This window comes from Daldinia caldariorum (assembly GCF_022478825.1).
Source record: "Daldinia caldariorum strain CBS 122874 unplaced genomic scaffold F4812scaffold_3, whole genome shotgun sequence".
Lineage (NCBI taxonomy): Eukaryota > Fungi > Ascomycota > Sordariomycetes > Xylariales > Hypoxylaceae > Daldinia > Daldinia caldariorum.
Window position 1 is genome coordinate 1,523,158 of NW_025953039.1, and position 24,866 is coordinate 1,548,023.

Genomic DNA, 24,866 nt, shown 5'->3' on the forward strand with positions numbered 1-24,866 from the left:
ACTTGATGTGGACCCACTTTATTGTGAGTATTGAGATATAAGCAAGACATGAAATAAAAATTTTATCCAATCACGGCTCAATGGTCCAGTGGTAAGATACTCGCTTCGGGTTAGTACTTATTGTTCTTCCCAATCCCCTTAAAAGGGGTTTGAAAATGTGAGTGGTCCCGGGTTCGAATCCCGGTTGAGCCCGTTTCTTTTTGAATATATCATATATTGACGTATTAATTTGATGCGTGAATTTTTACTATTTCTTTCTACCTCGAAAACGTCTTGTAACATGGAATACTTTTTGCTATTATTGTGACTATTATTTTTATGGGACTGGACTTATGTACATCAACTTGAGGTACCTCCAATTCTCCAACTTTGCTTGGTCTAATCTGATTGGCTGAACTGTCTCGATCTAGTGCCTCTTACACGCGTTATAGAGGTACGTAACAGAGGTGCTTCTTAGGTAAATTTACCTAACTTACTTTCCCCTATTACTTGGTAATATACCTTACTCTCACTAATCTCACTTATTCATCTCACTTATTCCCTTCGCCCTGGTGCTTTTAAATTCATCTCTTCGAAGAAAGTTATTTTATTTTATTTTATTTTAGGATTGAGCCAGCTTGTATAAAACACTTTGCCCTTCCTCAAGCTGTACGGTCAAGCTTGAACTCTCAGCCCCTAGGTCTTTATCGGCCCATATGTCGTGGACATCAAACGTGCCACTAATTCCAAGATCATCCCACGACACGCTAATAGTTTGTACTCCCGACAGCGAAGTTCCGAAACCGCCTTGGCCTTCGTCCGGGCCGTAGTTAGCAATCACTACCACGGCGGCTCCTGACGCGTCGGGGCCAGCGATCCACGCCTGCAATTGTTGAGCTGTAGGTAAGCCGGTCCCTGGGTTACGGGGCTGCATCGTGTGATGGGCAGCAAAATCTGCAATTGCAATGGCACTTGGGTTTGCCAAGAGATTGAGCCCCAAACTGTCAAGGCTGGTCAAGTCAGAGCCGACAATAAGATTAGCGCCAGCTCCGAGCCAGTGTGTCATGATGGTCTGGCGTTCTTCATCCGTCACGCCTGACACCGAGCCAGGATTTCCTACAAAAAGGTTATCCATATCAGGGTAGATGGTCAGAGTTGTATTATATGCCATTACGATAGTAATGTACTGCCGGTAGTTGTCGATAGCCCGCTGGACAACTTCCCAGGACACAAATGTCGACGCCCCGCCGTTATTGATGTCCTGGTCAGTGCACATGGAGTCGGCGTTCGCCTCCCAGATGTCGAAGTACTGCTGCGAACGGTCGAGCTTCCACGAGATGTCCAGACGCATATCTCGCCCCGATTGTGCAATGGCTCGGTGATACGCAATAACCTCGCCACTCAAATCAGGGGGTAGATTTACGCCATTTGCCGGCGAACCTGGTGTTATGAAATCAAGCTTGATGAAGTCGACCCCCCTTCGATTATTGACGTACCTAATCAGCTTCTAATAACTCGTGTAATAACTCGTGTTTCATTTTCAATTTATGAACCAATTTATGAACTTACCAAGAAGCAAATTGACTCAACAGAATTGTGCCATTCTTGTACTGCCGGTTGGGAGTAGTCGAAGTTACAGCGAGCTAAGCCATTATCGCCGGAGCATACCGAGCCGATAGTGACGTTCGTCCCAAATATCGCCTTCGCCTCGTCGGCGATGAAAGCTCCGGGCACAACGTAAACGCCGAGCAGTAACCCTTCCGCGTGTAAGTGACTAGCCAAGCTCGGGATATCGAAGATTGACGAATCGTATATGATACGTCCGAACTCATCGCCATTGCCGCCCACAGACCATCCAGAGTCGAGACTACAATATACATACCCGGCGTCTTTAAGCGCGGTGGTTTTTGCGAGTACGTCACATTGGCTTATCACTCTAGTCTGGTTGAATGAGAAGCCGGGCGTGGTATCGGGATTGGCCTGTATACCAAAAGAGTTCCATCCTCTCGGTGAATTCGTAAAGCCGTTAGGAGTCGTCTCAATATCAACAACTTCCAAGACCAGCCCAGCGGCGGTTAATGTAAGCAAGGTGCCGGCCGTGGCCGTTAAAATAGAGCATTTTGATACCATGATAAGTCGATATAGAGAGTAGAGCTCGCTATCACACCCATATATTATATATTCGACGTAGTTTCCGAGACACAAGTCACTCCTTAAAACCTGTATCCCTTAATCCTTGACGGGTTAAGGAATAATCTCCGGGTAATCGGCAATGAGCTTCCAAATACGCGGAAAGACGGAGCAGAGAAAGTATCGCGACGCGACATATCGACGTATCTCATGATGGGTTGAATCTTTCCACGTTCCACGTTCGTGCTTACGACGGATGTCGGTGGTGGAGGTCTGTCGCCAGCACCTGTTCCATTTTCAGCTGGCGTCAGCTTCTGACTAATGCGTATCGACATGTTGTGGATTCGATGTAACGGCATGAGTAAGCTATCGACTGCGTAGTATGAGGTGAAAGGCAACTTTTCATCAACGTATGTTGCAATTCCGAGCAAAACCGAAACAGGCGTTCACATGAGGTTATGAAAACTTCTAATTGTAGGTAATATTCCCTGGATCTTACCATCCCAGAGCCGTAGACAACTTGCTGCTTTAAGCAAGCGTTAAACTAGTTCGGAGTAAGGTGAGTATAGAGAGACAATGGGCGCTTTATGAATATGGTTTAGTTAAGTTAGTGATGTCGTATAACTAAGAGGAAGGATAACTGTTCACTCTTTGTGGGTAATCTTGGTATAAGCAGAATTGTCCTGGGTGGCTCTACTATCTGCCTGCTGAGTTATCAAGTTAGCTATAAGGGGGAGATGACCACCCATGCTTCCATAGATCCTTGACAATACCTGAGGGTTCCTAAATAACCTGGTCTACGTTCGAGCTAGGTACTAGATAGCTCTAGAAGGAAACTTGCAATTTAGTCACTCTTTAATTTATTTCTTGATCTTGGCCAACTATGTGATATCAAGATAGACTGGGGGTTCATAATATGAGAATTTCGTGGATGCAGATTATTAGGTTGCTTTTCAAGCTTCTATAGGGGGTATGAGCCCCTAATTCGATGCGACAAATTATAGCAATATCTAGCCTTGATAAAAGGTACGGCATATAATTGCCTGAGGTAATCGATCTCCCCTCTGCTTACCATGACGAATATAATTGACTTAGCTCTTATATTCACTAGACTATGAGGATCGCTCAGTAACCTTCATAGAAACACCTATGATATAAGCGTACATCGATCTGGATAGTTGCGGGATATTGGAGCACCGGGCGAAATGCTCCTATAAATTCTGACCTAGGTAATTCTTTTTTTTATAGTACACCCGCTCTCAACCGGAAATAACACGGCACGACGGCATCAGTTATAAGAGTATTAGCAAATCGAGCCTCCATGTGCAACGGTGTCGTCAACGGCCCACTCCCCAACTAGAAAGATAGACCAATAAACAGCTTCAAGCGTCTGCTGAGCTGAGCTGAGCTGAGGGGTCGGTAGTGGCATTACGCATGTTACCACGCCAGACGTCAACGGCTAGAGATCGGTTATCGGGAGTCAGCCGGCATCACATACGATAGCGCCAGCATAGATAGGTCCAAATGAGATTCAAGTTAACCAAGTGTCTCTGTTAGAGGTGACTATAGGGAAGGTTGTTTCTATTACGTGCCCAGTCTATACTTAATGCACTCAAGGAATAGATGTTATATGTCATAACATGATATAAAACAACACAAGATGTATCAACCTAGGTAGATTAGGGGGTAGACAAGCAAGCGGAATTGTGCAGTGATGGTTGGTCTAACAGCTAGCAGCTAATGGCGGATTAAAAGGAGTCTTTAAATCAACGACTTCAGCTTGAGTCTAATCTTAATTGCTTACCACACATTTTGCCTCGCTTCCTGCAATGTATACAGTAGATGATATTTTCACAGGTCCTTACTCATCAACAAGTTTGGCTTCACCGCCGCGGCCTGAGAACTTTTGAATCCAGAAAATTACTTTTACAAGCTTCGACACGGTCTGGAGGTGGTGGTGTCACAACACCTACATGGAACGACGTATTGCAATAAAGGTAACCTGGTCGAGGATAAGGTACACGTACCAACTGAGGACGAGCTGAAACTCCTGATCTCGTATGAGTACTATAGTATACTGTTCGTGCCTAATAATAAACCTATACTCGAGATGTTATCCTGGCATATGAGCTGGTATCGGGCGATCGATTTCCACTTTTAAACATAATCAGTAATTAGATTCCCATGATCCATGATCAAGAGAGGCTCATGATGGTATAAGCGTCCGTATGCGGAAAGGTGTTGATATCCTCTCTCTTGTATTAAGCTTCAGGAGGTCGCCGAGCGGAAAAATAGAAGAGAAAATCGAGATATAAAGACAATCTTCACCCACCCTTCTCTTCTCCATCAAGCGAACACCATCACCTTCAAACTCTACTCCAAGCAACGCAGCTACTAAGAGATTTCCCATACCTTCCTATATTACCAACTATCCAAACCATCACCATGCGTTTCTCCCTTCTCGCCATCCCCTTTGCCGCTCAGGCTTTCGTCGCGGCGTTGACGACCCCTGAGCAGCCCGGCAATCTCGCCGAGCGAGACGTCGCCTCAGGAGATCTCGAGTCCCGAGACAGCGGGTTCCAGATCAACTACTACACGGACGGCGGCTGCACCGCCTACCTCGTGTCCATCTTCCCGTCGACGGACGGCAGCTGCTACGACTACTCGTACACCGGGGACAACAGCGCCAACATCGCCAACTGCGACGCCTCGGGGGGCTCGACTTGCCACTGCACCTTCTACGCCCAGTCCGGGTGCCAGGTAAGAAGCCGAAGAACCAGTCTGGAATTTAATACCTACTGGACTTGGGGTTAATAGTGTCTGTTTGTTATGAGCAAAACGTCTAACCGCTTTGTAGGGTGCTGCGCAGAGCATTGCGTACAACAGCGGCAACTGTGCGTCGAACTACGGCCATGGCTTCCTCTCCATGAAGTGCTCCTACTAGGAGTTGAGATGGCGCTATACCTGCCAAGAATGTTGATTCTTCGCGGGGAAAACCCAGGTGGAGCATTAGTTACGGGTTTGCGGACATTCTTTTAGTGGTAGGAAGGGTGTAGAGGTGGAGGTATTAACGGTTTCATTCGCTTGAGAAGAAAAATAACGAGAGGGGTTGCTATGTTGTAATGGTATGTTGCTACCTGGGCCATTAAGGCTATCTACCTAACCTAAGTTTGAAGGATTCTCGAGACTCGGGTTTCCCTCAGATATGTTTCTCAAAGGCCTCCAGTAGGCATTTAAATAATGAATATATCTTCTACTCTCGAATGTGTAAAACACAAATGTGAAAACGCTAATTCTCTTTTTGTTGCTTTGTTTCGATACTGCCCTTATCCGACCTAATAGGGCTTATTATTTCGTCTGAAGTAGGCATATTGAAATAACCCCAGGTACCTAGATCTTTTTATGTATCGATGCGCACCTCAAAGTGCATCTATTACTATATAATTCTTCAAACTATTACGTACCTCTATATTTCGAGAATGATGTGGACGTGTAATATACCTTATCTATCCCTACATCGCTGCGCAATGCCACCTCAACCCCAAGATGGCTACCGAAAAGGATACATTACGACAATTTGATATGGCATGTAGTATTTATCTGTTTCAATCCCCGCTCTGTACTACGTGGACTAATATGTATATAATAGGATGGAGACGGTATCAGATATAAATCTGCCGGCCTATGAATGCATCTAAATTATATAACTATTGGAATAGGGGTCTGGTTAAGTGTCTCATCTAAGTCTCCCTATCCCAGCTTATACCCCGCGCAAAAAAATCACCATGGCTAGTGCTTTAGTCTCAAATGCTCCTACAGATATTTCGGCCACAGAACATGCCTTTTCTGCTCGTCGAGCAGCGGACTGGTCGGACTATCTAGCCAGCCGCCCAGCTTATCCACCCTCGTTCTTCCAGCGAATCTACGACTATCATGGCCAAAAGGCTGGTGCAGCTTGGTCCGTAGCCCATGACATCGGTGCCGGCTGTGGAATTGTATCCTCAGTTCTTGCTGGTCATTTAGATCAGGTTGTCGTCTCGGACCCTAACGACGGATATACTACGGTCGCTCGAGATCTGCTTGTCGAAAAGTCATTGCTCCCCGAGTCGAAATTCAGATTCCTCCAAGAGACTGCGGAGCAAAGTTCGGTGGAGTCAGGGGCTGTCGATTTGATCGCCGCCTGTGAGTGTATCCACTGGACCACGCCAGACATTGCTATCAGGGAATTCTGGAGGCAGCTCAAGCCTGGTGGGACGCTTACTATCACGTACTATACTCGTCCGCTCATTGAGGCAAGTGAAGAGGCCATAAAAGCGTGGAATGCTCTCTGGGACGCCTTTTCGAAGAAGCATATAAGCGGGCTAGGCGATAAGGCCTATAAAATATTTAATACCGCCCTGGAAAGCCTAGAGTTCCCCGAGGAAGATTGGGAGGCGGTAAAAAGGATATACATCAATGCCCAGGGGGCTCTAGAGGGGTTTAAGCTCGACAATAGGACAAGCGAAAGTAAGGTCAAGGAAAGTGAGGAGAGGATCTAGACGGAAGATGAGGATTGGTGCGGCATGTGTGGCATCGAGGGGTTCAAAGCGTATTTTGCTACCTGGGAACCGCGCATCCCGGAGTACGAACTGTCAGACCTTTGGGATGAGTTGGAGCACGCTTTAGAAGGGAAGCACGTTAAAACTAAGACACCGGTTGTGATAATATTAGCTACGAAGAGAATAGAGGGGGTCCTGGATATACTCGCTACTCATATTGAAGATACATAGTGCCATGTTGGAAGGTATCAGGAATTCATGCTGAGAAGGAAATCTTTCGATTGCCAAAATTAAAAGCCTACATTACACGGGAGATATAAATAGGAGGTACTTAGGTGCCTATAAGGATCTAATAGATGTATGGGAAGTAAATTTGGACTCTAATTATTAAGGAAAGTGGTATTCAATGATTCATCAATGGTGTAGACTGACCTTCCGAGATCCTTATACCTTACATCCTACCTTGGCGCCTATACGATAGCTAATAGTATAAACATGTATACCCGGTCTCTTTCTATTCTTGAACTCACTCTTTGTTCCGTTATTGTAGGTAGCTGGGTATGTTAAGGATCTCTTCTAGATGCCTGGTTACCTAAATTTCTTCGAAGGAGACATCCACGACCCAACCGTCAGAATCCATAGAATAATTAGCTCTAATATAATCGGTAGTGAGGCGTCTCTAACATGCTTTCTGACTTCTTCGTGGTTTGTGTCTTCGGCCATAGTCACGCTTCGAGTTACTTCGTTTTGCTGCTGTCCCGAATCTGTGCTCGAACCAATTGACGTCCCGGCTCTACTATTAAGAGAGGATACTCCTCCGACAGTAGTATCTGAAATCTGACTATTGGATAGTGGCGATGCTGATATAGAAACCGAGTTGATGTTTTCTATAGGAGGTTGTCCGAGCGACATCAATGCTTGCATCATTCTCTTAAACTCTTCTATGTTCACAGACTCGGATGTATCTGGAATATGAGGCGAAGGAATCCCAGCGTGGTTATATTGATTGCTCTGTAGAGAGTAATTCGGCGTATCTTGCTCCAAGACCTCATCAGGTAACCTGTTTCCTGGGAGCTTCCCAGGGACCCGGACGACTGGCTTCATGTTCTTCAGGAGCATTTCGTTAGGTAAATTCTGGGCTAGCTCATCGAGTGGATTTCGGAACTTGTTGTGTCTACCGCCAAAGTCTACTAGTGTTGTCGCGGGTTGAGGCGTGGCAGGAAATTTGAATTTCTTGAATTTATGCGTCACCTTATGTCGCATATTCGAACCTATCCCTTCAAGGTAACCACCAACCTCAACTCGGATATAGAATGGTTGGCCGCCATGCTGAAATGCGAATCCTGTATGGAACGTATTGTCGTGGGCTGGCTGACGGCCAAGCTCGCTTTCACGCAACCGCCACTCAATAGTAGCGCCATTTCTCCATGCATTGGGCGATTACGACCCCGAGAACCTCCATTGGCTGTACTGTAAATATTGCTTTTCTTTATCATACCCAACACCACCAAGCGCCACCATACCAGCTCCGTCAAGCTGAGGGGTCGCGTTAAACTCCTTCAGGATGGAAGCGGAATCGGGCTCTCCAGAAAGGTCAGGCGGTCCATGTTTAATTATTTGAACGGGAACTGAGTCGTATTTAGAATACCGGCGGGGTAGGTCTTCATGCTCTTCATCTAGAGTCACCGAGACAACCGCGCTCTTAAGGCGGCAGTTTAATGGCTCGGTGAAGGTAAGTCGAGATAGACTATGCCCCCCGGGTCCTCGTCTTCAGTTAGAACACCCCATTTCGACTCTCTGAATAGAAATTTGCATGCCACTTCTACATCCCCAATCTTCCCTTGGCTTGTGCCCATCACAGGCTTGAAACTCCTGGTGTAATACTTTCCATATTTCCGACGGAGTTGGATGCGCTCCTTGAGGGGAATTGGGAGGCGGCTGAATACCAGATGGTCCTTGGCCCCAAGAGAGGGATACATGGCGGTAATCTTTCTAAGGTAATAGGAGGCACGGGTTTATTGAGATCAGGGCTCTCTGAGTTCTTTTCACGTTCTTATCAATTCAAAGCCTGACAACATGAAATGGAATTTATCGGAGGAATAAGCTGAATTGAATATGCAATCTCCGAATAACCAATCAAGTTGACATGTTCTTCTGCATTATGCATTTCATGTGACACTATTAGGTAGGCTCTAGATTTGTGAGTGATATAATAGCTCTGGAGGGCGGGGAAAAGTTGCCTCAGCCTCGGGCGTTCATGCTGCAAATATGTACTTCGCCCTCTTCGGCATATATTAATCTAACGGAGATATATAAGGCAATACGTTTCTTGCTCCGCCTTTTCCCTCTTCAATGAACATCATGGCCTACCGCGCAGTACCAGAAGTACCACCGCGGTCTGCCAGGAGAGGCAGTACCCCTCGAATCGCTGATTCTATGTCGAGACTGTTCCATGAAGATGAGATATCTAGAGAGATGCAACTGGTGCCAAAGAGGAGAGACCGATCTACTTCATCTTCAACAGATTCTCTTCCTCGCCGCCCCCTTCTCTCACCACCATCACCTCCCCCCTCCTCATTTATACCAGAGCGGAGATACATTAGGCATGATGAATTCGACGAAGACCTTCCGCTTAGCTATCTTCATCATGCAGGCGTGAATGGATTCTGGAACCAATGCGATACTGACCTTACGGTTCACCTTAAGTTATCTGTACAGGAAGACATAGACGAAATTTTAGAAGAGTTTTGTCGTATATGGAGGATGGGCGACTTCGTCTCCGCCAAGCAATTCTTTGCCGAAAACTTGCAGGATCACTTGGACAAGCCAGATGTCCTTGTAGAATATGCAGAAATGCTACTCGAACAAGGTGACTATAGTTCTCTGTCCAAAATTATGGTTGATACAAGATTCAACACCATAATCAGCAATGCAAGAGATGATAGTGATGGAGAAATGCTCTATCAATATTGGAAAACAATGCACGGGTTTGTCACTACTCACACAATTACTGCCGACTCAACTGGCCTTGATTCGAGTTACAACATGACTATCGACGAAATGGACCCCAAAAGATTGATAAGCACAGCTGAGGTTAGATCATACATTACCTTCTTCTTCGTACCCTGCTAAGTGATCAGATTAAAATGCATGCTCTACTCTACCGAATGCCGAAAATTCTGGATCTATTGCCCAGTTTCACAAGGTACTCCGAATCGTTATATAGAGAGTTATACTCGAGCCTCCTTCGACAAGGGCGGATCTGGGACCTATATGATATCTCCCAGAGTAGGATGATAGACAGTGCAATCGATGTGACAAAAGACTGGAGCGATGACCCAGATATCCGAAAACGCATCGAGTGCCTCATTAAGGATTGGACAAGCACGGTACACGGATATAACACGTCGACAACCCTCGCGCTTCTTGGTATTCTTGCGACATACGCACAGAGGCTAATTATAGGGATTGGAATGGGTGCCATTTTACTTAAAGGCAAATCCGACGGGCTCCTCGAGTACGTAGTTAACCAATCTACGCCCCTTGCGATTTCAGTCATGGAAAACAACCTTAAAAGCATGAGAAGTCGGTCTTTCATGATGTGGATGCTGGCGAAGTCCCATAATGCATTCCCTAATCAACTTCAAGCTCGCCTGAAGCACCTTGAATCGGAGCCAGGAGTGACAAGTATCCGTTATTCTCATCCGCTACCTAACTATATTCCAGCGGAAGGCGAGAACCCAGGCTGGGGTGTGGATAAAGTAATACCTGATCTTGAAGCTCCAATTAAAATGGTGGTGAAAGCATCGCGGGCTCTCGGTGATTATCGAACACAAGCAATGTCCATTGCTATGGCTTATCCAATCATCCGCAAAGCCAGCGCAAGAGTTGGAAGCACTCGGTAGTCTGCAGAAGGAAATACAAGGGGATATCTTCAGCTACGCGAATACGCTACTTACGAGATATTTGGTATGTAAAACCGAAGCCTCAAAAAATAGTCTAAAAAGGGAAATATCAGAAGTTCTCTCTATCGAACCATACGATTTTGGTTTATCATATCTACAAGTATGGGCTCTTCGGATGCTTCAGCATACCCTAGAAAGCAACAAAGCGCTGGCTCAGACATATATGGAAGAGGCTGATTTGATTTATATGGGACTTGGGGAAGACGATCGGAGAGAAATTGATGACAAGCTCCACATAGAAAAGCGCCTGTTGCCACACACCGACACTTCTCGAGCACCAGGTTTCAACGAAGAGCAATTACAGAGCGAGGAAGATCGACTCATCCTTGAGCAGAAGATTCTCAATGCAAAGAGGCAACACTTGAGGACCCAACAAGATGACCAGGTGCCAGGTAGCCAAAGCCCTAGCGACTTCAAGATTATTGCTAGGCCGCATATGCTCGAAGGCAAGAAGATGACCATTTCCTTCCAGGATGTTCGCAATCCGTCGGAAAAACGGGAGATGAGCTATCAGCTTAACACCTCAGAGGATGTGGTAAAGGGGCCCGAAATCTTTGACGGTTATCAGATTGAGCCACAGGGATCTGGAAAGGAAATGAAGGCGGTCAAAATCAACCAGGATACGTTTTCAGATACGAGAGAACAGAGGTATAGTGGAGTTGAGGACTCGATCCAGGACGGACCGTTGGAGAAACTCAACAAAGCCAGAAGGATTCTTTGCCTTCTTGAAGGGGAGCTGGAGCTGGAGCTGGTAAAGGCTACCGAGAACAGCTCATCGGGAAAGGGAGACGAAGCTGCGAACCAACGAAAATTTCTGCGCACTGCTATTGAGGACCAGAGGAAAGAAATCCAGACGATAGAGCAACAAATCAAGGCAGAGCAGCCAGTTCATCTTACAAGGAACGACCCATCCGCATCCACATCTACTAAGCCTGATGAAGCTGCTCCTCGCAGCGAACATGACAGAACCACATCAAAAAGTAGGAGGGTTGAGAAACAACGAGAAATAGCTCCGCAAGAAGAGGGAAAGCGATCATTGGCCTCGAGATCACAGACGATGACGTCCCGACATCGAAAGAAGTAAAAAAGAAGCAGGAGCGTCGGTCCACTCGTAGTGAGCCCAGAGGTCGAAGCCAAACCCCGGAAAGCGATGCAACTGGATCCAGCGCGGAGGATGTGGAGGGCGACGACAACTCTGTCTAAGAAGATATATATCTTCGTACGAGGTACATAGATAGTACGAAGTAAGTATTCGTACTTCTCACATTCACAAGTAGGTTTTGGTGAAGTTATCATGATAGCTGTCACGACGGCATCCAGATTGGTTGCAAATCGGAATCAATAAGCTAGAAGGTTGTGTTAAATACCTACAGATGTATAGAGGTAGGCATTGATATAGCGATTACGCACTCAAGCCACGCAGAATAAGCCACAACAACCCCTTTATACGTACGGCTCCCGCTCAGCCCGCCGTAGCTCCCTTAGCGCAAAAGAATTAGCTGCCCCAACCCTTGTACCGGATCCTCCAACAGGGAAGGTACCTATGAAGTAATCCTCCGTACCTAGGTACTGTCCTAGGCTCTTCTAGCAGCCTAGGGCTCCACCCCCAGACTTTCAGCTTGCATGACGGCCGGGACCCCCCCCTCCCTCCCTCTCCCATTCCATTCCATTCCTGACATACATTCATCATCAACTTCTTACGAAACCTTACGATACATGCGCTTCTACCTAGCCTCGTAACTTCATACACCTCATCTCATATACCTTCGCGCCATATTTCTATCCAATACTCCCCGCGATTCATCCATTATTTTTTTTCCTTGATTATTATTATTATTATTATCTTTTTTCTTCTCAACCCTCCCTCCCCCCAAAAAGAATAGAAACCAAAAGATGTGTTCCCCAGACCTGTTTCTCGCCTATTTGGCCATCCTATTCCCCCCTCTACCAGGTACGTCATTCCCCACCCACCCGCGAAGCGTCGTTTATTCGTCTGCCTCGCGGGGGAGAGATAGACAGGCTACCATCAAACAAATATCCAACCACGTATCACGTATCGCGATCAACAGGCACGCCGTTCGCAACAGGTTGGAAAAGAACCCAATAGCTAATCATTTTTTATTTAGTCTGGGTCAAAACCGGCATCTGCTCCGCCGACTCCATCATCAACATCCTGCTCTGCTTGTTAGGCCTCGTAAGTCCCACCATTACTTACCTCCCCACTTCACTTTCACGTCCGCATCTTCGTCGAACCAAAATCTCAACCCCATCCTTAACTAACTGTCTTATTTAACAGCTCCCCGGCCTCCTGCACGCCTGGTACATCATCTACAAGTACCCCGAGACGTACGAGTACGATTCCGTACCGCAGGACAGCGAGCGCGGCCCCGGCTCCCACGTCACCTACGTCTTCGTGCAGGAGCCCCAGCCCCAACCCCGTCCTCAAGCCCAGCCCAAGACCGCTTCCGGCTCTTACCCTAGCTACGGAGCCACCAACACCAACACCAACAACCCCCGCTCTTCTCCCTCGTCCGCTGCCGGTCCTTCTGAAGCCCCCCATCACGACCACGACCACGATCACGAGGGCCGCGCCCCGCCCACCTACGCCGAGGCCGTTAAGGGCGACCACAAGATCCAGACCCAGGACTAGAGATCTTTCGTGTTCTCCGCCGCGCCCTCCCACCCGCGGCCGCGATGGTGGTTATGGTTGGATCGGTACCCTAAAGGGTTCTGAGTTCCAAGAATCCTAGTAGGGGTATGTATGGTTGCTCTTATAAAGATATAAAAAAAAGAAAAGAAAAAAGAACCTCGATTATTAGACTCCTTCCGGGAGGGATTAGTTCGGCGCGGCAGGATTCACTAATGAAGATCAGTTTAGAAGAATGACAGGAGGTATTCTGTTAACTACCTACCTAGGTAACTTAAGGTAGTTTAGGAGTTGGAGGTAGGATTGGCTCGCTTTGCAGCAATGGTTTTCTTTTCTGTTATACCTTGTTTCGATGATATTTCTTGCGGCATTAGTGGTTCTTTGAGAATTTCCCCTCAGTTGGTGTGTAATACAACAATGTAAAAAAAAGCATAGTATATCGTGGTTTAATGGGATATCTTGTGATAGCAGTATATTTCCATTCGTATGTCATACTTACCAGTGAAGCACCTTTTTTTACATCCATTTATCCACGTCGTCTTCACTATCATCGCTCCTTTCGTTGTCCGACAGAACTTTACTCCTCTTCCTTCTACCATGGTACACGCACACCCCCGTACCGCCTGTGGGGTGTCTCTTGTTGGTCGGGCACATGGGGCTGTTGGGTAAATGCTCCGGCATGTCAAACTCGAAAGGGCTTTGAGGTGCGACTTCATATCGGGGCAGCGCCACCGGCACCTCCCACCATTCCTTGCTCGAGCAACTCTTCCTCTTATCTCTCTCTTGCCTATCGTGGCCCTACCCACTACTACTCTCGGCAGTTTGAGGGGGAAGAGGTGGAGGGCATCTAGAAGGACTATGCTCGCTGCTGTTACTACAACCATGTCCATGGTAAGTTGGTGGTGTCGAAATGTCGAAGAAGAAAGACTGTGGCCGAGTAGCGTGGTGGCCGCTGTCGCGTAAAGGAGGTGTTTGTACGCGAGTTGCCTCCTAATGGTTGGGTAAGCGATTTCAGTATATATGTGAAAATTGTAATGGTTAGACTCACACCACCTGGAAACTGTACGCAAAAAGGAGTTACTGGTTCTATGTAAATCTCTGAATTAGTCCATTTCTTGCTTACCTACCTAGCATTGTGGCCTCTCTTCTTCTATCCGCTCCGCCGCATATTGAACCAACATTAAGAAACCAAAAAGATTCTCGGAGAATACATACCAATATAGGAAATCGGGCTCGTAACAGGTGTTCGACCCCGGAGCATATCACGGATGGAACTTGAGGCGCTCACCTCGGAGCCAGCAGAAGCCTTAAGATGCCAGGGACTCCTCCCGAAAAGCTTGAACGAACGCGGCCGTTTACTGTCCTCGCGCAGTAGTGACGTTACGCGGCTCATGAGCGGCATAGCCGAATGGCTACGACGGTGACCTGGGTGTTGCGTCTGTACAACCGCAGCTGTGTTTGCTATGTACTCGTATGCATAATTGTCGCTGTGCATCTTCTTAACTTTCTATATTAACCATCCAACGTACTTGTTAGTGCCGAGATATAGTCACTCGATTTTGAAAGGTGAGGATATGTTGAAAGATAAATGTGTTGTTCACTTAACTCACTGGCTTATAATTTGGAAGGAGTCTTGAAAGCAGCGATTTCCTGGGTTTAGCACCGGGTATGGTTGTGGTTGAGTGAAGGATGAATGGAGCTGAAGCTCTTGAAGTGCTCGGGGCCTGGCTCGCAGAGGTCGCAAGGGGAGTAGCGGAATCTGAGTCACCACTTATTATTGTGAGTGGTGAGCTCTGCGGCAGCCTCGCTGATCCGGAAAATGAAATACTGCTTTTGTTATCTTGAAGCCCTTGAGGCGACCTCTGTAAAGACTGTACGTGGGCCTCTTCAGTTAGGTAGGGGCTAGGTAGCGGTGATTGTGTTGTTCGGTTTAGTGGGAACATAGACTTGCCACTCTCGCTACTCGTTCCATGGCGGTTGGACGGAGGCCCTTGAAATGACCGCGAATAACTGTCTTCGCTGGGAAAGAGACTAGGTAGAGGCTGGGAGGTTTTTGAAATATGGTCCCATAAGTTACTGATGGAGTGATCCAGCCCGTCTTGAGTATCCCAGCCAGAGCTACTCTTCCCAGAGCGCTTTCGCCATCTGAAGTGTCTCATAGCTTTTCCAGGACTCTCGGCGATTTCGCGCTCGGCCCAATAACCTGCCGGGAACCAAACCCATTCACAACCTTCTCTGGCTGGCCGTGGAGGATCAATATATACATTCGGGGTGACTGGTGCGTTCTTGTATGATTCTTTCGTGATTCGGTGTCCAGCTGGGTGTATAGTTGGAACCGAAGACGATGGGATCATGCTTGTTGGTCCGTCCATACCGGAGATACTAGGAGGTCGCTATCGACTGGTAGCGCTCCAGCGAGACCATTCTGATGATGAACTTCTGGCTCCAACGCTACCTTCCATAACGAGGAAAGGCGGCATTTTACGGAATGGGGACAGGTAAGAGGGTTTATTAACCTCCATGGCTATAAGTAATAACTTTTATGCGCGGGAGACAAAATATCCATTGTTAGGTAGCGTAGGGATTTCGAGCATATGAAGTGCTGTTTGTAGGGAAGAGGTAGGATTATACCAAGGCCAACATGGCTTTGGTAAGGTAAGGTAAGCAGGTAACAATAATAATGATAATTAATAGCGAAATGCGGAAGCTAGGTAGGTAGAGAAAGAAGTTCATGCAACATTTGTATTACTTTTAATAAGTTATCTAAAGGTAGAAGTTGTAGGTGTAGGTATTTTACAAAGCACTTGCCTCGCTGCTTATACTAGGTACTTGCATTAGCCTACCTACATAAGGTACCTCCTATAGATATTCTACCTACCTCTAAGGTTTTTTTTTTGTTCATTCTCAGTATATACAAGGTACCTAACTCTATAGATCAGGCCACCTAGGCAATCTATCTAAGATATCTATATGTGATTGGAGTTATCCCGTACCTGGGTAAGACTTTAGGTAGTCCCCTGCCAGCCGTCATATTGTATGTACATTATTTATCTTACATTCTTTCATGTATTTGTACAATGCCACTAACCTGTCCCTCCATGAGCGTTTCGGTTGGCATCTCCGCGTTTGGATTGAGGTTCTAACCGGGTAATAGGTTCTAGTTCCTCAGGACCTTGGAATAATGGCTCTTCGTGTCCTTCTTCGTTCCATTCGCCAATAGTTAATTCACGTTTAGGTCCATCAATCGTAGCATTTCCACCAAGAACTTCTTCTTTATGACGTTCTGATATCTCAGCCTGCTTCCGGATATGATCCATTCTCGCTCTGCGCTTAGCAAGATCAACGCTGACCTTGGCCAGATGAGCGTCGATCCGGGTTTCTACCAACTCCTTCACATGGAACGCAAGGTTCTGGCTTCTAAACACGCCGGAATACCGATAGCTAAGCCAGAGATAGAGCGTGATCGTCCTGTGAAGACCTTCCAGCTGCCGCAGGATATCTCCTGAGCCATGAAACTGGCTATCACTCATGTCCAGCAGCTCCAAGTTGACCTCTGGGATATCGAGGAGCTCGCCTCCTTCCATATTAGAGACGCACTTTGCGAAAGCTTGCACTATTGTAGGGCCATGCTTATCAGACAGATTGACCGGCGCGTTCAGGAACACACATCGATCATAGACTGACATGGGATAGGGTTGGATCAGATCAGCAACCGCCAACATGTCTTTTAGACCGCAAAGGTGAAACCTCGGAGAAATCCGGGCAATATCTCGCAAGCGGTTAAGGATGTAGCTGAATGGGGTATTAGGAGGGAAGTACGATGAAAATCGTTCAATCACCGCCGGAGGAGGTTGTAGGCCGGCCGACCGTATGGGTTCCGGCTCGGACATGAATGCCTTCTGAACTATAGGAAGATCGGCCTTTTCCAGCGTTGTTATCAAGCCGGGCTGGGCGGGTCCTGGTGGCGGGATTCCAGCTTCCTCATCTCCTTTTGCGTCTGTTGTCGACTCTGTTAGAGCCGCTTGACGTGCTGTTCTGTAGCGACCAGCTCTGCCTCCTATTTGTTTAATTTCGGACGTTGATATTTGCCTATAGCTGTATTTCATGCGTTTGTGTGTTTGTTCAAAGATGATCCGTTTTATCTCTAGGTTGAGACCCATACCAATAGCATCGCTGGCGACGAGGAAATCGTAGTCGTTGTCGGGATCATTGAACAGCGCGGCTTGCTGAGCGCGAGTTTCGGGCGGTAATGACCCATAAACCATGGCACATCGACGTCCCGTAAGCTTCTCAATCTGGTTCTTTATGGCGTGGATGCCAACTCGGGAGAACGCGATCACAGCATCTCCCTTTTGAAGATTCGAGTAATTATCCAGATTTGTATTCATAACTTGTAACGGGCTGAGCCTCTGGTACCGGTGTATAATGCATTTATCGCCCGTACTAGCACATAGAGACTGAATCAGGTCCACGGCACGCTCTTCTCCACAGAGATGAACTTCCTTAGCTTGTACGCCCAGGACCGCTTGCGTCCAGGCCCATCCTCTCTCGTCGTCTCCGATCATTTGGATTTCATCGATAACTGCAACATCGACTGGTAAATTAAGAGGAGTCATTTCAACGGTACAACTTCTGAAATAATTGTCCTCGCCCTCGGGAATACGCTGCTCTTCACCAGTGATCAGAGCACATTTCTTGCCCTTAGACGTGAAGCGAGTATAAACTTCGTGAGCTAGAAGTCGAAGCGGGCCAGCATAGATACCGGACTTGGAGTTTTCAAGCGCCTTCAAGGCGTTGTAAGTCTTTCCAGAGTTCGTCGGGCCGACGTGAAGGTGAATCGTGCGCTGCATAGCCCTCGTTGCAGGAAACCATTCGTAAGGGAACCTAAAATCCGCGATTTTCTTATGGGTGGAGGTGATGTTCTTGGGGAATCTCGTTCGCATAAGAAAGTTTTGGAAACTGTACGCCAACTCTTCAGTGAGGCCCAGTACGTCATTCTGGACGAAAGCATTGCGTAGGCCCCAGAAGATGGGGTTGTCAGTCTGGGAAATAGCATTTCTCTCGCTCGCAAGATCGCAAGCCACATCAATGGCATTCTTAAATAACTTTGCCTCGCGGTCAAAGTCAGTAGGGGTATTGACGCCGAATGCTTTGTACTCATGCTGCATCATTTCCCAAGTATGCGTATTTGACATCATGTGGTGTAATCTCCCTATGACTAGGTTCCGAAATATCCCAAAGGTCTTAGACGCTTCTTTCTGCGACCTCGCGGTTAGTTTTCTGCCACTGGTTTCTTCCAGTTTATTTAAACGGTCTTGAGCATGTCGAAGCCTTGGATCTTGAAAGTTATCAAACTTGGATGGATGCTATATATCATATCATTAGTGTGTATACATTAGATAGGTATATAAGGCAGGTATTTCTTTCTGGTTGTTACCTTATTCCAATTCTTTGGCTTCCCGCGAGCCGCAGCACAAGATGTGGAAAAGGCATGTCGCAAGACATGTCTGCGATATGCGAGAGACGCATAGCCTGAACTAGCCGGTCCCGTCCTGAGAAAGAAGCGCATTGCACAGATAAGGAAGGAAGAAAAAGTCAGGAATCATGTTAGATGTGATTCCTTCACATTAAAAAAAAATGGCTTTGCCATCAACCTTGAAAACTAATGAAGTTTAGGTACTCGATGGGAGGCAAATCGCGGACTTTGTACCCTAGAAACTTTCTGGTAGTGGGCGCCGATAAGATAGATACATAAATTTTTCTTATCGACGAAGCCGTCCCTTCTTATCGGAGAGGAACTTAGAAGTTAGTGTACGACATACATAGTACGCTACTATGCACGGAGTACCGTTGGTACTTGCCTAATGTGACATGCCGTTTCTAAAGCCGGGTAATGTATTGGCTAGTGTAGGTTGGCTAGCGTATGACTTAACGCATTCCCCATCGTCATTAATGGATCTGTAGAGCCTTGCCCCGACATTTGCCCCGACACCTGAAAACCGTTGCTGACTTTGAATCTTGCCAATCCTATCCCCTACATTTTGAAAGTCCCTCTCTCCTAGATATTCCTCTCCCAGATTAACTGGGTAATACAAAACCAAGAACGACGAATATCATCATAATCATCATCATCATCACCATTCACCATCAATCAGACTTTGAATAATTAGTTACCTGTCATTGTTCTTACGAAGTTGTATCGATCGGGTGCCTTCGTACAATTCATCATTCAAAATGGCGTCCTCCTCGACACCTCAAACTCCACTTCTCTAGTACGTCTTCGATCCGTCCAAAAAAAAGGGAACCAATTAGCGTAGCTAACAAGCACAGTTCATGCATCGCCCATCACACCACTATCCTAGCCGAATGCACGACCTCGGCCTCGTCGCAAACCTCCTCGCTCGCCTCCCTCATCCTCCCTAAGATCAACCACGACAGCCCGCAGAAGCTCACGTACACGCATGGCTCGCACCACATCCACTACATATCGGAGGCGCCGTCGGCGCACCCGGGGAACCCGTCGGCGGGCGGGCTGACGTTCCTCGTGATCGCGGAGTCGTCGCTGGGCCGGCGGGTGCCCTTCGGGTTCCTGTTCGAGATCCGCAAGCGCTTCTTCGACGAGTTCTCCGCCGAGGCGACCGACTTCGCCGACATGCCGAACTACGGCGCCGGCAGCTTCAACGCCGAGCTCAAGGGCCTCATGGTCGAGTTCGGCACCACGAGCGGCGGCCGCGACGACGCCCTCTCCAACGTCCAGCGCGAGATCGACGACGTCCGCGGCATCATGACCCGCAACATCGAGGGCCTGCTCGAGCGGGGCGAGCGCATCGACCTGCTCGTCGATAAGACGGACCGCCTGGGCGGCAGCGCGCGGGAGTTCAGGGTGCGCAGCCGCGGGCTCAAGAGGCAGATGTGGTGGAAGAACATCAAGTTGATGGCGCTGCTCATCTTAGTAGTCGTCTTGATCATCGTAGCCATCGTGATCGCGGTCAAGAATGCTACTGGTTGAAGCTCAAAGGCACAGTAGTAGCGTGTTATGTGCACGTTCTTTCAAAAAGGTTTAAGGGTTATCCCATTTATTGGGCTGGCAGCTAGCCATCTGTGCCTGCCAGGGGAAGAGAGCGGGAAAAGTCTCCTGATTTATTGTATTTGTAACGGCGTTTTTTTCTAGGCTAACGACCCGATATCAGAGCTTATGAATAGGTACCTAGGAAAAGAAGGGTAACATTGCGTTGTTCCTTTTGTTGGCGTCCGTACTGGAGCCGGAGGAATTGCTTTAGGATACCAAGTGTATTCTGCTTTTGTAGCTATATTAGGTACACACAGTTCTATGCTTTCAATAAGGAGATTGGTTCAAATAAATGTAAGCGGCCTTTCAGCCGTTGCGATAAATTCGATTCTCTAATCAGCAAATAGATTGCTTTGTGATATGGTAAGGGTTATAGATCGTCTACAAAGAGCATTTGACCACTCCAATGATTGTCTGCGCCTATTCTCCAGGACGAACGTTCCTTATAACATGGAGGGAACAGCTCCATCAATTCTCCGTTGGGTTTCCCGATAGCCGTATCCATATGCGACGGGACTAGTTACTTCGACCCCATCAACCACAAACGGAGACTTCCGCAATCTTTCCGTAAAGAAAACAGGATGTAGACTAGAGGCGTCCATCATCACAGTTGTCAAAGTTGAAGGAGAAGGCATTGACGTCGCGAAACTCTGCGGCATGTGACCGGGAAGCGGTAGTGGCTGAACAGCAGGAGCCGGAACCGAGGTCGGCATCGGCATCGACATTACGATCGGCTCTTGAGAGTATGAGGGCTGAGACGAAGGGTTTAGAGATGAAATATCTAGAAATGTGCTGCCGGATTCGCGATGTGGTTGTTGCACCGACAACTGACTTGCTGTTGTGTTGAGCGACAGCTAATAAATGAAGATGTTGTTAGTTATGTTGTACTACTACGTAAATAGAGATGTAAATAGAGATAAGGGGAGCGAGCTAAGGTATAGGTATAAAATTGAATTGAAAACTAACCCAAGGGGGGCGTCCAATGCCGTCATTCTCACGTGGGGATAAAGCAGGGTGCTTTGAGCCGAAGACTTGAGAAATTGAGTGTCGTAACATTATATAAGCCAGGTTAGGTACCTAAGGTAAGGTGCCTATACCTAAGGTATATTCCGTCCTTTTGAAGGAAATAAAAAGAAAATGAATGAATTAGAAATTGGAGATAAGAAGACATTTACTACAATAAATGGCTTTTCCTGGGGTATGAATTAATGCTGCCCTATGGTGGAACTCTGTTGCATCTCGTCTTATTCAAATGATTAAAATGATTAAAATGCATAATGCCTATTCGGCAGGTTGATCCAACTCATGCAATAATGATGCATCCATAAGCTAAAATTTCCATGCAAGCGCGCATGCTCGGCCGTGGCCGCCGTCTCGCGCGCCCGCGAATTACTTATCAATTACGTTTGAGGTCTAGACTATCGGTTAGGTATCATTCCATCGTGTCAAGTATACCTACCTAGGTAGGTACCTATACTAGGTAGTATACCTAACTATGAAATATTCATTGCGTATTTCTTTGTTTACTCGTATGGTATTTTCGTATATTTGACAAGAGAATTATAAGTTAGAGCGAGGATAAATACCTAAATATTAAACTGGATTTAGGAAATCTATTCATGACGAAGCCTTCTTGCCTTTCCGCCTCGAAGTCTTCTTCTCGGCCTCCTTTCCCTTCTTGATCGTATTTATTAACGAATCGAATTCCTCCACCTTTTCTGCTTCCTTCTTCTCCTGCTCTTTTAACTCTTGCTTCTTCTTCTCCAAGACTCTTAGCGCCGCCTGTTCCTTCTCGGTCTTCTCAATAAGCTTGTCACTGGCTTCCCATAGCTTCTTTGCTACCTCTTCGTCCTTCACCTCCATCCTCGCAAAATCGACCTCGGAACATTCCTTGATAAGCTTACCGCCTGGTCCCATCCCTAGCCGTGGATCCATTACAGCGTGAAGAATAGACTGAGCACCCATCTCCGGGTTTTTAAGCACGAACCAGGGTACAATATAGGAGATCATATAAAACGCAAGTCCCCAGAGTGAGCCACGTGTTAGCCAACGCCGCATTCCCGGAGTGCGCGTAAAGCCGGGGTCAACAAATATAACTCGGGAGTTCATTGGAAGTTGGTCCGGTCGTTTGTACGCATCCAGATGCTTTTGGTACGCTTGCCCGAACACCATCAACGCCAACTTGCTTCGAGCGTAGGCTTTTCCCGGAGTCCATTCCTTTTTCACGAGCGCATTGTTTAGGGAAGGAGACCGGATGTAAGAGGAACAGGTCGGAATAATGATTCGTACGTCCCGGTCGAAAGGCTGGGCTCGGAGAGCTGGGCTTAATATTCCCAACAGATGGAAGTTGGCAAGGTAATTGACCATCCACATCTCTTCAATTCCTTCCTCCGTTTCTATGCGTTGACCCCCTGGCGGTGTAACGGTGGCAGCACATAGAATCAGCATATCTAATCGGCGGGGTGGTGCGTTATCGATCCATTTTGTAGCAAATTTACGAATGCTATGTAAAGAAGAGAGGTCGACCTGCTCTGCGTATATCATTTGGTTTTTTGTTTGCTGACGTAGCTCTCCAATATAATCGGCAAGGAACGGGTTTGACGGTGGTAGGTGTGTAAGAAGGACGATCTGCGCTCCTCGTTCAGCCAAATTCCGTGTTACAGCGGCACCTATTCCTGTTGTTCCGCCGGTTATCATGACTACTCGGCCGTGCATTTTACGTTCCGCTGTAGTCGATGTTCCGCTAAAGTATCGCTTCGAAAGGTATAGGAACCCGGCGACAGCTCCGATTTGGAATAGGGTCCAAGGGTCGCGCGCCCACCCGGGCACCCAAGCCGGGGCGCCATTGGCGAATACGTCGTAGAGAAAATGAATTGGCATAATTCCCAGAGAGATATAATCGAAGGGTTAAAGAAAGAAAAATTTGAGAAGAAATTGTGTGTTGGGAAGTTTAGCTGACGGAAGCATCCATTTCTAAGCAATCCGTGAATAGCGTGTGTACTATGTATAACGTGTATTGTACAGGGGGTTGCGACGACAACTTTTTTTTTCTGTCCTTTAGATCCTTACCGCCACTAAAAAAAGCACCGACAGGGGGTGACAGCAAGCGACAGATCGGAAATGCAAGGCTGAGAGCGCGCCGAGATATGACCCACATTTACCCAAGTACATAGATAAAACATCCCTGCAATTGGAATTTCGCCTCATCATCTCTCAGCCCTTCCAACCTGCCAATCCCAACTCCAAAATCCCAACTTTGAGGTTGGCTGACTAGAATTTGTCAATTAACAAAATGCCGTCCGATGAGTGGAGTGATCCTGAATACGACGTTCCTCTTCAACACAAACGCCCTTTTGGATCAGGGTTAAAGCGAAAACGGGTTGTTTTCATCCCAGCTTCTTCAGGCAACCTTAACACTACAGAAGAGAATACACCTGCGGAACCCTCCAAATCTGTAGCTGATTTATACTTGAGCATTGTATTGCCGAAGGAAAAGGAGACTAGCCAGTCAAGCTCAGCAGAAAGCTCGGGTGGTGCTACTACCACTCCTCGAGTTTGTGAAATTTGTCAGCTACCTTTAGAGGAGCAAGAATCCCTTGAAAACGGGTCCGCAATCAATAAGAAAGAGAAGGCGAATTCTCGACCACATGAGGCCTCGATAGCACATCAGGTATGCTTGGCTCATTCGCATCCGCCTTCGGCTCTAGACCGGTCGCGAATGGGTTTGAATGTCCTCCAGTCTCAAGGGTGGGATCCAGACTCACGAAAAGGGCTGGGCGTCGAGCAACAAGGTATGCAACATCCCATCAAAGTAAAGCCAAAGAACGACACCCTAGGGATAGGAGTCCAAGTACCGAAGAACCTACCGGCCAAGAAGGAGAAAGCAAAGACTTATGACGCCAAAAAGATACGGAAGATGGCCTTGGAGGACAAGAAGCGGCACGAGAAGCTCCGGCGACAGCTCTACAGCAATTCAGATGTGGAAAAATACCTAGGTTCCGGATGAAACACGGCACGTCTTTGTTGAATAGGTATCATATCATGACGCGCTTACCTACCTACCTAATTGCATTAAGAATCGGTCTGAGACCAACTGATTATATGAGATACCCCTTTTTTATATATATAGACTGTCGATAGACTTTTAGTCGAATTATTCTACATGTAGATATGTACTAGATTAAAAAGGACGATACAATTTGGGTGGCTGGATTAATTACATACTGGTACATTATCTGTGGCTTGATTTATTAACCTTCAATATGTACGTAGTAGGCACTCTATTCCAATCTCCATCGGTTTCGATGGACGCTTAATCCGTCGCAGTATGTATGACGTCCCGCAACTCTAACCTTCTTAGTTAAAGCTGCAGCAACGAACTGTGTTCCGGGATAGCTGCATTAAGGTATCCATGTGTACCTAAAAGGTACCTACCTTAAGGCTTAATGAAAGGTTTAATCCACATATGTACCTGTAGTGTCCGCTAGTACCTAGCAGAAGTGGGGGCTTTCCAATGTCCAACTCGGTCGCATTAGCGG

The 24,866-nt window shown here is 47.1% G+C and overlaps 12 protein-coding genes and 1 non-coding gene across 13 annotated transcripts; 8 read left to right on the top strand and 5 right to left on the bottom strand.

The window, feature by feature from the left end:
• The first annotated feature begins 74 nt into the window (after positions 1-74).
• On the top strand, positions 75-192 carry F4812DRAFT_t43. Its single transcript has one exon. It is a non-coding gene; the product is annotated as a tRNA-Pro (tRNA).
• A 329-nt stretch (positions 193-521) lies between these two features.
• F4812DRAFT_469218 (glycoside hydrolase family 27 protein) lies at positions 522-2,444 on the bottom strand (the record flags this gene model as incomplete). Its single annotated transcript, XM_047938857.1, has 3 exons — positions 522-1,486; positions 1,549-2,137; positions 2,200-2,444. 3 exons carry the CDS (start codon positions 2,442-2,444, stop codon positions 602-604), a joined length of 1,719 nt encoding a protein of 572 aa, XP_047792973.1. The 3' UTR covers positions 522-601.
• Positions 2,445-4,488: 2,044 nt separating this feature from the next.
• On the top strand, positions 4,489-5,067 carry F4812DRAFT_418554 (uncharacterized protein). Its single transcript, XM_047933259.1, has 2 exons — positions 4,489-4,869; positions 4,967-5,067. Exons 1-2 carry the CDS (start codon positions 4,555-4,557, stop codon positions 5,051-5,053), a joined length of 402 nt encoding a protein of 133 aa, XP_047792974.1. The 5' UTR covers positions 4,489-4,554; the 3' UTR covers positions 5,054-5,067.
• Positions 5,068-5,639: 572 nt separating this feature from the next.
• F4812DRAFT_274285 (S-adenosyl-L-methionine-dependent methyltransferase) lies at positions 5,640-7,056 on the top strand. Its single transcript, XM_047930936.1, has 2 exons — positions 5,640-5,694; positions 5,759-7,056. Exon 2 carries the CDS (start codon positions 5,895-5,897, stop codon positions 6,645-6,647), a length of 753 nt encoding a protein of 250 aa, XP_047792975.1. The 5' UTR covers positions 5,640-5,694; positions 5,759-5,894; the 3' UTR covers positions 6,648-7,056.
• Positions 7,057-7,235: 179 nt separating this feature from the next.
• F4812DRAFT_456672 (uncharacterized protein) lies at positions 7,236-8,626 on the bottom strand (the record flags this gene model as incomplete). Its single annotated transcript, XM_047937029.1, has 3 exons — positions 7,236-8,070; positions 8,146-8,369; positions 8,474-8,626. 3 exons carry the CDS (start codon positions 8,624-8,626, stop codon positions 7,236-7,238), a joined length of 1,212 nt encoding a protein of 403 aa, XP_047792976.1.
• Positions 8,627-8,747: 121 nt separating this feature from the next.
• F4812DRAFT_274274 (uncharacterized protein) lies at positions 8,748-10,640 on the top strand. The gene is made up of 3 exons (XM_047930935.1): positions 8,748-8,832; positions 8,965-9,740; positions 9,788-10,640. Exons 2-3 carry the CDS (start codon positions 9,000-9,002, stop codon positions 10,550-10,552), a joined length of 1,506 nt encoding a protein of 501 aa, XP_047792977.1. The 5' UTR covers positions 8,748-8,832; positions 8,965-8,999; the 3' UTR covers positions 10,553-10,640.
• An 87-nt stretch (positions 10,641-10,727) lies between these two features.
• On the top strand, positions 10,728-11,815 carry F4812DRAFT_456674 (uncharacterized protein; the record flags this gene model as incomplete). Its single annotated transcript, XM_047937030.1, has 2 exons — positions 10,728-11,592; positions 11,667-11,815. 2 exons carry the CDS (start codon positions 10,728-10,730, stop codon positions 11,813-11,815), a joined length of 1,014 nt encoding a protein of 337 aa, XP_047792978.1.
• Positions 11,816-12,288: 473 nt separating this feature from the next.
• F4812DRAFT_418556 (uncharacterized protein) lies at positions 12,289-13,418 on the top strand. The gene is made up of 3 exons (XM_047933260.1): positions 12,289-12,563; positions 12,739-12,806; positions 12,909-13,418. Exons 1-3 carry the CDS (start codon positions 12,506-12,508, stop codon positions 13,260-13,262), a joined length of 480 nt encoding a protein of 159 aa, XP_047792979.1. The 5' UTR covers positions 12,289-12,505; the 3' UTR covers positions 13,263-13,418.
• Positions 13,419-15,941: 2,523 nt separating this feature from the next.
• F4812DRAFT_418561 (P-loop containing nucleoside triphosphate hydrolase protein) lies at positions 15,942-18,982 on the bottom strand. The gene is made up of 2 exons (XM_047933261.1): positions 18,697-18,982; positions 15,942-18,625 (listed from the first exon to the last, which is right to left on the bottom strand). Exons 1-2 carry the CDS (start codon positions 18,826-18,828, stop codon positions 16,343-16,345), a joined length of 2,415 nt encoding a protein of 804 aa, XP_047792980.1. The 5' UTR covers positions 18,829-18,982; the 3' UTR covers positions 15,942-16,342.
• A 376-nt stretch (positions 18,983-19,358) lies between these two features.
• Positions 19,359-20,520, top strand: F4812DRAFT_274349 (synaptobrevin-domain-containing protein). The gene is made up of 2 exons (XM_047930937.1): positions 19,359-19,531; positions 19,590-20,520. Exons 1-2 carry the CDS (start codon positions 19,494-19,496, stop codon positions 20,266-20,268), a joined length of 717 nt encoding a protein of 238 aa, XP_047792981.1. The 5' UTR covers positions 19,359-19,493; the 3' UTR covers positions 20,269-20,520.
• Positions 20,520-21,620, bottom strand: F4812DRAFT_274356 (uncharacterized protein). The gene is made up of 2 exons (XM_047930938.1): positions 21,295-21,620; positions 20,520-21,182 (listed from the first exon to the last, which is right to left on the bottom strand). The coding sequence occupies exons 1-2, from the start codon at positions 21,382-21,384 to the stop codon at positions 20,772-20,774; spliced, it is 501 nt and encodes a 166-aa protein (XP_047792982.1). The 5' UTR covers positions 21,385-21,620; the 3' UTR covers positions 20,520-20,771.
• Positions 21,621-21,919: 299 nt separating this feature from the next.
• On the bottom strand, positions 21,920-23,490 carry F4812DRAFT_274364 (NAD(P)-binding protein). Its single transcript, XM_047930940.1, has one exon. The coding sequence runs from the start codon at positions 23,206-23,208 to the stop codon at positions 21,946-21,948; it is 1,263 nt and encodes a 420-aa protein (XP_047792983.1). The 5' UTR covers positions 23,209-23,490; the 3' UTR covers positions 21,920-21,945.
• Position 23,491: 1 nt separating this feature from the next.
• On the top strand, positions 23,492-24,664 carry F4812DRAFT_274361 (uncharacterized protein). Its single transcript, XM_047930939.1, has one exon. It carries the CDS (start codon positions 23,621-23,623, stop codon positions 24,332-24,334), a length of 714 nt encoding a protein of 237 aa, XP_047792984.1. The 5' UTR covers positions 23,492-23,620; the 3' UTR covers positions 24,335-24,664.
• Positions 24,665-24,866: the final 202 nt, after the last annotated feature.